Source organism: Sinocyclocheilus grahami, unplaced genomic scaffold (genome assembly GCF_001515645.1).
Source record: "Sinocyclocheilus grahami isolate Dianchi unplaced genomic scaffold, SAMN03320097.WGS_v1.1 scaffold5314.1, whole genome shotgun sequence".
Lineage (NCBI taxonomy): Eukaryota > Metazoa > Chordata > Actinopteri > Cypriniformes > Cyprinidae > Sinocyclocheilus > Sinocyclocheilus grahami.
Window position 1 is genome coordinate 1,004 of NW_015510035.1, and position 11,298 is coordinate 12,301.

Here is an 11,298-nt window from a genome sequence, read left to right on the forward strand (position 1 = left end):
AAAAAAAAAAACTGACCCGAACCAATAGGTAGTCCTACAGAATGTAGGCTAGATATAGGCAGCAGTAATTTATAATCTAATATAATGCACACAAATTTGTTCTTTACAGAACGGAACTGGATCTGAGCAGGAACTGGTTTACGGTGAGCGTGAGCGGAATATTAACGGAGCGCTTGCTTGGGCGGTTAGAGCGACTGAGTGGAGCGCACGTCCATAGAACGGAAAACGTAGCGGAGCGGCTTCGCACACATGCTCTGTCACTAACACAGATTTAGACAGATTTGTGAACAATATTTGAGAGAAATTTAAGTCTTAGATCTTTGAATTCAGCTCATGAATAATGAGAGCAAAAACAAAAGTGTTGCGTTTATAATTTTGTTCAGTGTATATTAGCAGTAAAATGAACAGAAATATAAGCCTGCACTTTTCTGAAATGTCTTATCCTGTACATATTATATATAATGTATTATTTTATTATTATTATTACAAAAAATAAAAAAAACCTTTGCTACGTGTACTGCATTAGGCTAACCGAGACTTGTCATAGCACTTGCATACAGTCGTGGCCAGAAGTATTGGCAGTGACATAAATTTAGTGTTTTGCAAAATTTGCTACTTAAGCTGTTGTGGTGTTCATTCACATTGTTTCTAGATTATGTCACTGCCGATATTTGTAGATTTGTAAATATTTGTGTATTTATTTATTTATTTTACACTGAGGATTTAAAATGTCATGTCTTTCTAGAGCCTGAGAAACAACAGTTATGGGAGATTATCAAGGATGAATTGCAGGACATCCTGAAGAAATACTCCTTAGACTTCTCAAAAGAACAAATGAAGGTAAAAAATATTCTGATGACGGTATCATTTTACTTCTCACTTCCATGAAGAAACATACAAGTCTGTAGTTGTGCTGTCAACAGTATTCATTTTGTAGATCATAATTCTTTATCTTTAAACTGAAATGCCAAGTGTGAGGGGTGGATTTAGTAATTCTGGGGCCCCAATCAAAATCTAGGAATGGGGCCATATACATTTGCACACATTTATCTAGAGGTTGTTTTTTTTTTTTTTTGTGACGCTTGCAATGGTGCCCAATAGTTGTGTCCAATGTTTCTACATTTTTCATGTACATGTTATAATGGCTTTCTTTCATGTTGTAGACCAAGAAAAAGCAATTGATTTACAGTTGAGATATGGGTTTTCACAAAAACAAAATAAATGATTAAATGATAAGACTCACAATCGAGCCTTTAAACCATTTAAGTATAAATGATCATATAAATTAAAAAGTGGGTGGACTCTTGCATTGGTCTAAACAAACACTGCAGATGGGATTATTGATAATGCATATTCCTCTGCCAGCAGGAGGCACTTTTGAAACGTCAGAAATATAGCTGTAAACAAAGTAGTGTTCATAAACACTACATCATCAGATAAAATGATTCAAAAAACTAAAGTACTAAAATAAGTTATCTTTCACACACAAGTTTACGTTAAAAACACACTAGTTACAAAAACAGTGGGTTATGTCTGTGAAGGTAAACTGCTGGGAAATAAATTGCATGTTTATTTTAGATCTGTGTGGCAGCAGCAATATACAGTAAATAAATCAATAAATCCACTGCTCTGTTGTCTCCTCTGAGGCTGGGACTCTAAATAGTGTTCTGTGCTCGTCTGTGCAGCCAAAGACAGAACAGTAGGCATGTTTTGCGCAAACATTCGCCATGGCATTAGAGCTGGTACACTGTTGTCGCTTGCAAAATCAAAATGACGACGCCGTGGGTGGAAACTTACAGATTAAGGGGCGGTAATATTATAATGAGATCCCTTTGCCACGTCACCAAGGGAGCGAAATCAGACGCGTTCATTTTCTCAGACGCTTGCAGAAAAAGGCTTACCAAAACAAAGTTACTGGGTTAATCTTTTTCACGTTTCCTTGGTTGGTAGATGCACCGGGGACCTGCTTATAGCACTTACAACCTGGAAAAGTCAGATTTTCATGATATGTCACCTTTAAAATATTGAGAAAAGAAAAATTTGAAAAATATAGCCTATATTGACGAAGAAAGTCCACTTATCAGTTACCCGTGTAAGCCAATGTGCCTGGGCTCAGCCCAATTGCATACACTCTCCAAAGGCTGTCTATTTCAAAACTTTAAAATACATTTACTTTTAGTTATTTTAACTAAATATAAATTAGTACTTCATAAATAATTTAGGAAAAGGAAATTATACATTGGGCCCTTAGCTTTTGGGGGCCCAAGGTGGTCACCTATTTTTGCCTCATGGGTAAGTCCGCCTTTGGTCAGTGTGTAAAAGTTCCCTCCATTCGTATACATAAGGAGGAATCATTCATGAGGAGGAAACCATTCGTGAAGAAAATGTTTAAATGTGTTGCTCCAACAACAAAACAAACACTTCCAAATAAACTCAGAGCAGAGCAGGGCGCTGCATTGGGATTGGGATCCCACAACGCAAATCTAGTGGGAATGGGCAGTTTTACTGTATATAGCGCGGGGTCCCGCCTTCCAGAAATTTGGCGTATTACAAGAATAATGGATTTACATAAGCACTGTAGGTTTTCTACAGTAGTGGGTGTACACCAGTGTTTGGTCATACGCTTTTTAAAGAAATAAAAATAATTTAGTTCAATTGGGAAACGTACACTACAATTATAAACTGAAAGCCTCCTCTCTGCTCCATACAGGAGCTGCATGAATCAGATTTGACTGATCACAGGTCGAGAGTAAGGAGAGATGACTGACAGACCATGCTGGAGGATTTGCTGCTCAACAGATCCTGAGCTCATTGACAAATATCTGATTTTGTCAAATGTGCTCCCTTTACACAGAGTGCGCATGATTGCAAATCTAAAAGTGAAAATTGAACAGCAAACTCTCATTCAAAAGCGATTTCTAAAGCAGAATACACATGTTGTAGAAGCGGGATTAAGAAAACTGTCCCGCCTAGGACTCTAGAGCAGAGTTCTGTTCCTGAATGAACCTGATCAGCCAATGAATCATTGGGAATCAGTTGAGAGCATGATTCAACAACTCACTCATAAGACCAGCTAACAGGGAATGTTCTCAGAACTATGTGCATTGAGTCACAAATTCATGTTAGTGTGATAAACCAGTGATTTTTTTATTTTTTTTATCCTGTAGATTTTCAACGACACCATTCACGGACACATGGAGCTGCAGCCGCTGCTGGTGAAGATCATCGACACTCCTCAGTTTCAGAGACTCAGACACATCAAACAGCTGGGAGGAACATATCTGGTGTATCCCGGTGCTTCTCACAATCGCTTTGAACACTCACTTGGGTGAGACTGAATTATTTACAGAGCTGAAATTAAGTTAATAATTTAAGATGTTAATATTCAAAATAAAATAAAATAATAATAATTAATAATAAATAATTTTAAAAAAACATAATGCGTGCTCATCCATGTGATGAATAACAGTCACATGGCATGCAAATTTAAAAAAAGAACAATAATAATCTTTTTGCTAGATTCAGTGTTTTGGATTTTGATAAGCTAAAGTCTCGTGTGTGTGTGTGTGTGTCAGCGTGGCGTATTTAGCAGGACGTCTGGTGAAGGTTCTTCACAACAATCAGCCAGAGCTCAAAATTACCAAACAGGATTTCCTGTGTGTTCAGATCGCTGGTCTGTGTCACGACTTGGGTGAGCAGTGCTAATATTTATTTATGAACTATTTATACTGGAATCTTCATCTCTTGTTATTTTTATCATTTTATTATTTTCTCTAAAAGTGCTGTTCAAAAGTAACATTTAATTTAATTTAATTAAAATAGATTTAAAAGAGTCATATAGCTTACAATTGTAAGTAGGACTGCTAACAAATACTAAGAATATATTTAATTTAATACTGTGTTTGTATTTTAATGGTGTCCATTTCACCCAAACCTTCGTACAATTCAGCACATATTTATGTTGACCTTACCTACACAGTACATTAACATTTACAGTAACAGTTATTACTAATAAAATAATAGTTTTGTGTGCTTAAAAACATATTTATCTTAACACCTATTTGAAATTTAAAACAGCTTAACTTGAAAAGATCACTGTCTACCAATTATTTTTCAGTTATTGCCTTAATTATTGGCTGCTTGATATATTTGTTTAATGTAGATCCACAAAAGGGACACAGAGTTTAGTGGCCCAAAACCAGAATCCTGTTTTACTTATAAATTTGAAAAAACAAGAAGATACTGTTGGTTTCAAACTGTAGTTATCTCTTTCAGAGATCATGTGCTTGTGCAAAATAGACATACATTTTCTATTCAGGTTTAAAGAGACATAAGACAGATTAAAATGCTGTAAAACATACATTTTCTATTTATTTTTAGGTCATGGTCCATTTTCTCATGTATTTGATGGTCTGGTTATTCCTCAAGCCAAAAGAATAAAAAAATTAAGAGGTAAGTGCCAGTGTGAGATGACATCTAATAAGAAGGATCTGCAGACATGCAAGTTTCCTCTCATATTGTTACATTTTGACACACAGAACTCAAGCTATTGTATATGTATGTCTTGTAAATGTGCCTGAAAAAGTTTGGTAATGTATAAAATATAACTTTCAACCTGAGAGCTGCTTCTTTTTCTCAGGCCTGCATGATGAAATCCCTGAAAAGTGGAAGGTGAGCGCAAACACATCGCTCATGCAGCCCGTGCAACTGACTCTGCACTACATGCATTTATGATGTCATCTGTGTTTCTGTCTTTACTGCAGCATGAGCAGATGTCAGTTCTGATGTTCGATGACATTGTGAAGAGTCTGAAGGCTGAGAATGAAGACGTGTTGAAAGAACATGGACTGGATGATAAAGATGCCACCTTCATTAAAGAGTTAATCGAAGGAGCAAAAACTTCAGAGGTACAAACTGATACTCCAGCTGTGCTTAATTAAACTGAATTATCTTTAGTAAAAAAGTTGAACTAAAACAGACTTTTCTGTTCAGTGGACATACAAGGGCAGAGATGAAGACAAATCCTTCTTGTATGAGATTGTGGCAAATAAACAGAACGGCATTGATGTGGACAAATGGGACTATTTCGCACGGTAAATATTAGACATTTTTCACAGATGCAAGAGCTGTTGATGTCATGTGACTAATGTCTCTAGAGCTGCAGGTAAATGGCAATACTGATTGGCTGAATCACTAGTGATTATTCTGAGATGTGACGTCAGAGATGGCAGACAAATATAAGACCATTACACACTTTAAAGGGTTAGTTCACCCCAAAATGAAAATGAGGCTGTGTTTTACTCACCCCCGATGCATCCTAGGTGTATATGACTTTCTTCTTTCAGACAAATCTACTCGGAGTTATATTAAAAATTGTCTTTGATCTTTCAAGCTCTATCGTTGCACTCAGCGGGTGTTGTATTGCTTCTGTCCAAAAGACCTGAAATTAAAAGCACCTTTCCATAAAAAAAAGTGTCTCACACGGCTCCGGGGGGTGAACAAAAGCCTCCTGAAGCGAATCGATGCGTTTTTGTAAGAAAAATATCCATATTCAAAACGTAATAATCACTTTAATGTCGGGGTAAAACACAGCCTAATTTTCATTTTGGGGTGAACTAACCCTTTAAGAGCCTAAAAAAAACCTGAGAAAATATCTGCTATTGTATAATAATATTAGTAATGCATATATTTACAGCTTTACTTCAACCATATCTTAGTCTCTTGTCACCATAGTTCAAGGTGAAATATTTTTTTAAATTTCATATTTAAAGTTTTTATTTAACCTTTTGTTATTTTATAGACACCCATGAAATGACAAAAACAGAACCAAGCTGGAATAAAGATGATCCTATTATTTATAGGATATTTTTCATATTTAATATTTATTTGACAGAGACTGTCATCATCTGGGCATCCAAAACAGTTTTGACCATCAGCGTCTGCTGAAGTTTGCTCGAGTCTGTGAAGTGAGCGGGAGAAAACACATCTGCTTCAGAGACAAGGTGCCTCATACAGTGATCACACATTATCATTACAAACCAAACACACACACTGTATGTATGGCATATAGCAGAAGCTCAATTAATATATTCAGAATTTGTCTACTCTGTTTTATAGTTTTAACTCAGATATCATGTCAGACATACTACACTAGTTAATATGACTTTCAAAGGCAGACTTTAAATTAAAGTGTTTAAATTATTTACATATTCTCATGCTGTTCTAAACCTATGATACATTATTTTAAAGGATGTTTCTATTGTTTCTTTCCATGCAATGAGTCAGTGGGCTCCAGAATAACCCTTGACCCCACTGACTTTCGTTGTACAAAGACAAAAACACTGAGACATTTCTCAAAATACATTATTTTGTGTTCAACTTTAGTGTTTTGTTTCTTGGGAAATATCTAAAAGTGGCATTGCTTTACGTGATCTGGATCTCTGACACACTGATGTTTATCTAACAGGAGGCTGATAATGTTTATGACATGTTTCGCACTCGATACACTCTCCATCGCCAGGCCTATCAGCACAAGATCGGCTACATCATTGACACCATGTGAGTTTCTCTGAGCATGAAGAGGATGTGGATATAAAACACATACCTGCAGATACCAAACAGCAGCGAATGTCACATCTGTGCTGCCATCATATTACAATGCTGCATGACCAAATCTTCTTTTAGGAAGATTATACAAATTCAGCTTTGTGGCTGTGTTCTTTATGCATGTTAAAACAAACACTAACTCCCATGTTTTTCTCTGTGTTAGGTTTGCAGAAGCGCTTGTACGAGCTGATCGTGATCTTCATGAAGGAAAACCTGAAGATATGCTGAAGATTTCTGAAGCCATAAAAACAGCAGAGGACTACAGCGAACTCACAGGTTAGCAAAAACACAAAACACACAAATATATAAATAAAAGAAGTAAATATGTGCCATATTATTCCAAAATAAACATATTCACTCTATTAAGACTTGTGGTAATGTGTCTCAGGACATATGAAATAACATATGTTTTATTGATGCTAATAATGACACTTCTGTTCTTCTGTCAGATGAAATCTTTGAGCAGATTTTGTCCTCCACTGCTGACAATCTGAAGAAATCCAGAGACATCTTGAACAAGATCGTCAGAAGAAAACTGCCAAAGTTTGTTGGAGAAGCTCGACTGACTGAGAACAGCATGTCAAAGGTTGGATAGAAGTGAAAAACACACTGGTTTACAGTTTGATTAACCCTCCAAAACTGAGGTTTCCAAAATTTCAGGAAGAGCTGACAGAAACATGGAAAGCCGCAGTAGAGATGTACAAACCCACAGAACCGACTGTTTCTCTGAACGCTGAAGATTTACCAGTTTATGTAAGTTATATTCCAAACACTTCACATCTGCTTTCATATCTTCACAAACCAGCTATTTCATCTCTTCTTATTCAGGTGGTTGATCTGGATCATGGCATGAAGGACAAAAACCCAATTGAAAAGGTCTTTTTCTACAGCAAGAGGAAACCCAACGAAGCCTCTCCCATTAAAGATTATCAGGTACTCGTGATAGCACTAAAAGCGAACGTCGCACCCTCCCTGCAATCGCCGTCCAAAGTCACGCCCCCTGAACGGATGAACACACACACAGACCCGATGACCAGAGACAACATTACTACAATACATCACAGTGTTTCCCACAGACTTACACTCTATGTGTGGCGGCACTTTCCCTGGGGGAAATATATATGTATATAATGTAAATATAAAACAGCAGGCTTATTGAAAATGCTAATTAATTCTCTGCCAGCAGGAGGCGCTTTAGGAGCGGCATAAATAGCGGTTTCCCCGATAATGGCTGTAAACAAAGCAGCGCTGCGCTCATGAATGCTACAGGCATTTTAGGAAAGATGAAATGAAAATGACATCGAAACTTTTCTGAAGATAACCGGTTCCTTTCAAAAATGATACATTCATATAAAAACACCCATGCCGTGTTTTGATTTTGAAACATGCAGAGCTCATGTTTATCCAACGAAGTCAAAGCATTTTGGAAAATCTATTTGTGGCGGTTAGTGTTGATATTGTGGCGGGCCGCCACAAATAAGTCAATGTATGGGAAGCCCTGCATCATGTGTTATTCACCGGTGAGAAAACTTTATATTATAGTTAGTAAAAGTAGATCAGGTTGTTGATATTTGACTGCCATTCTCGTTCTCTCTGCACAGCATGCGTGAACGCGCCGATGACGTATACTGTACATATGTTGACAGGCAGGTAGGAAAGCATATTAAAACTCTTGGACTGAGCGTTTTGATTGGACGAACATTTCTTGGTCCTTCACCTCCCACAGAATATATAAATACAGATAAATACATTTAGACCACTTAACTTAATGATTGCTATCGGGATGTGAAGAGACTTTCAACCAGCATAATAAAAATTGTTTCTGAAGGCAATCACCTATTGCACCTTTAAGTATTTTTCCAATTGAGTGTGATCAGCTATGTTTCCATCCACTTGTTTTTATCTGCATTTTGGAATATCACATAAAAAACGCTGGATGGAAACAGCAAGACAAATTCTAAAAATATGCATACAAAACACACATAAAAAAAATGTACATAAAAATAAGAACACATACATAAACTATAATGGAAACACATTTACAGAATAAATTCCCTGATTCCCCGTCTGAAATGTTGTTTTGGTTATTCTGAAATGCCTGAGCCAAAATCTTCGTCAAAGTGATTCAGTATAATGACCTCCTAGAACTGTTTTAATGACCACGTTCCCAAACAGCAGGCGTCCGCCTCCAAAAGCAAGATAACATGACCACATTTATTGCATTTTGACTTTGTGCTCTGGGGAGCAAGTAATTTATTAAATACAAAAAAAACAGTGGCTTCTACTACTGCAGTGAATTAGCCTTTTCTTTGTGATGTTAGGCACCAGTCTATAAGGAAGTGACGATGTTGTTCTTTAGGCTACATCTCGCTGGACACAGTGCTTTATTTGCAAATTTTTTATGCAATATTACAATTTTGCGATATTCATAACTTTGGATGGAAACATCAGTCCTTACAAACAAACAAACAAACAAACAAACAAACAAACAAATACATAAATAATTGGACAGAGGCTTGAACTTTGTCTTCTCAGTGTTTGGCTCAGTGAAACTTATTTTGTTGAAGTATTGTTAGAAAACTGATTGTGTGTCACTTGTCTTATTGTCAGCTGTCCAGTTTCCTGCCAAACAGGTTTAATGAAGAGCTGGTCAGAGTTTACTACAAACAAACTGATGATCAGGCAGCTGAAGATAAGGAGGAGGAGAAGAAGAAGGTGGAAGAGGCTGAGAAGTGCTTTCAGATCTGGTGTGCAGACAATTTTGGACTCAAATAGACAGCTGAATACTTGACATATAATTATTCTCTGTGACTGTAACTCAAAATCAATTTACTCAAAGAAAACATCTGTACGTTCAGTTAAAATCAGTTTTCAGGTAATGGTATATAGTTATGAAATAATGGAATAATTTAATCTGAATTAAAATCAAGTTTTGCAAACTCTGGTTGCCAGACACTTTCATGTTTTCTTGTGTTGAGTTATGAGTTTTAAGAATGTGTAGGACTGATAAATGTGGAAGTAATAAAAAGGTTTAATTCATTTGTGTTGCATATTTATTTGCAAAATGGAGCAGCAAGAAGTTTAGTTACAGAGAGTAAAGCTTGGGTTTACATATTTTAGGAATGTAAATTGATATGGAATATATATATATATATATACAGTGGGTACGGAAAGTATTCAGACCCCCTTAAATTTTTCACTCTTTGTTATATTGCAGCCATTTGCTAAAATCATTTCGGTTAATTTTTTTTCCTCATTAATGTACACACAGCACCCCATATTGACAGAAAAACACAGAATTCTGTCAATATGGGGTGCTGTGTGTACATTAATGAGGAAAAAAAATGAACTGAAATGATTTTAGCAAATGGCTGCAATATAACAAAGAGTGAAAAATTTAAGGGGTTCTGAATACTTTCCGTACCCACTGTATATATATATTTATTTATTTATTTACATATATATTTATTAATATTTATTAATTCACTCAGCAGTAGTTCTTAGCCAAACAGCCTTACAAATGAGGACAAAAGCAAACACCAGCGATTCTTTAAAAAAGCAAAACAAACAATTTAAGTGCTGTGCTATGAGATTACAGAAATTAATACTTTCAGTCAACACAACACTTCACTACAATTTCTCCATCCAGCTAGGTGCATCAACAGTAACACCTTCCAGGACAGCCAGAAACCTTGAGGTTGTGATTGATAATCAGCTGACTTTCTCAGACCACATTGCTAAAACTGTCCAGTCCTGCAGATTTGCTTTATTCAACATCAAGAAGATCAGGCCCTTTCTTTCAGAACATGCTTCACAACTCCTTGTTCAAGCTCTTGTTCTGTCCAGGCTGGACTATTGCAATGCTCTCTTAGCAGGTCTTCCAGCCTTCCTTCCAGGTATTCCAAAAGAAATCTTTTTCCTTCTGCTTTCCCCTTTTCTCCTTCACTCCCTCAGAGATTAAGCCTGTTTGGGAACCGTCAGTAAAATTCTGAGTGATAATTTGACAATAAGAGTAGTCTTAAGTCATCAATCAAAACCCTGTTTACGCCCTTTTCAGCAAACATAGGCTGACCCAAACCGATCTTAGCACTCACACTCTGTTTTGATCTTGTAGTAGTCTCTAGCCCTTACTCTCAACACAAGTTTGCCAAAATGTTGCACATGCTCAGACTAACTGCCCAGAATGCAGACCAAAGAGGACTGGCCAGGCGTTGTGAGGAACCCCCCCTACCCAGGGCCGACGACCACCTACTGAGCCGAAAGCAACTGGACACAGAGAGAAGAGTACCTCAGACTTTGTGTCATCAATCAAAACCCTGTTTACGCCCTTTTCAGCAAACATATGCTGACCCAAACCTATCTTAGCATTCACACTCTGTTTTGATCTTGTAGTAGTCTCTAACCCTTACTCTCAACACAAGTTTGCCAAAATGTTGCAGATGCTCAGACTAACTGCCCAGAATGCAGACCAAAGAGGGCTGGCCAGGCGTTGTGAGGAACACCCCCTACCCAGGGCCGACGACCACCTACTGAGCCGAAAGCAACTGGACACAGAGAAAAGAGTACCTCAGACTCAGGACTCAAGCGAGAGTTATGGCTACAAAAAGCTCACCGAGGTCATCATCTGCCTGGCCCACAACCTCATGAGATTAAAACAGGAGGTAAATGATCTCAAGCAACAGATCACGGCGG

General features: G+C 37.1%; 1 protein-coding gene across 1 annotated transcript; it reads left to right on the forward strand.

Annotated features, from left to right (window-relative positions):
• Positions 1 to 109: 109 nt before the first annotated feature.
• LOC107577169 (deoxynucleoside triphosphate triphosphohydrolase SAMHD1-like) lies at positions 110 to 9,381 on the forward strand (the record flags this gene model as incomplete). The annotated part of the gene is made up of 15 exons (XM_016263271.1): positions 110 to 143; positions 746 to 840; positions 3,168 to 3,328; positions 3,576 to 3,691; positions 4,381 to 4,452; positions 4,640 to 4,671; positions 4,764 to 4,907; positions 4,993 to 5,093; positions 5,894 to 6,002; positions 6,467 to 6,558; positions 6,770 to 6,882; positions 7,056 to 7,192; positions 7,267 to 7,359; positions 7,435 to 7,539; positions 9,217 to 9,381. Coding segments are annotated over 15 exons (1,569 nt in total), but the record flags the coding sequence as incomplete, so codon positions are not given.
• Positions 9,382 to 11,298: the final 1,917 nt, after the last annotated feature.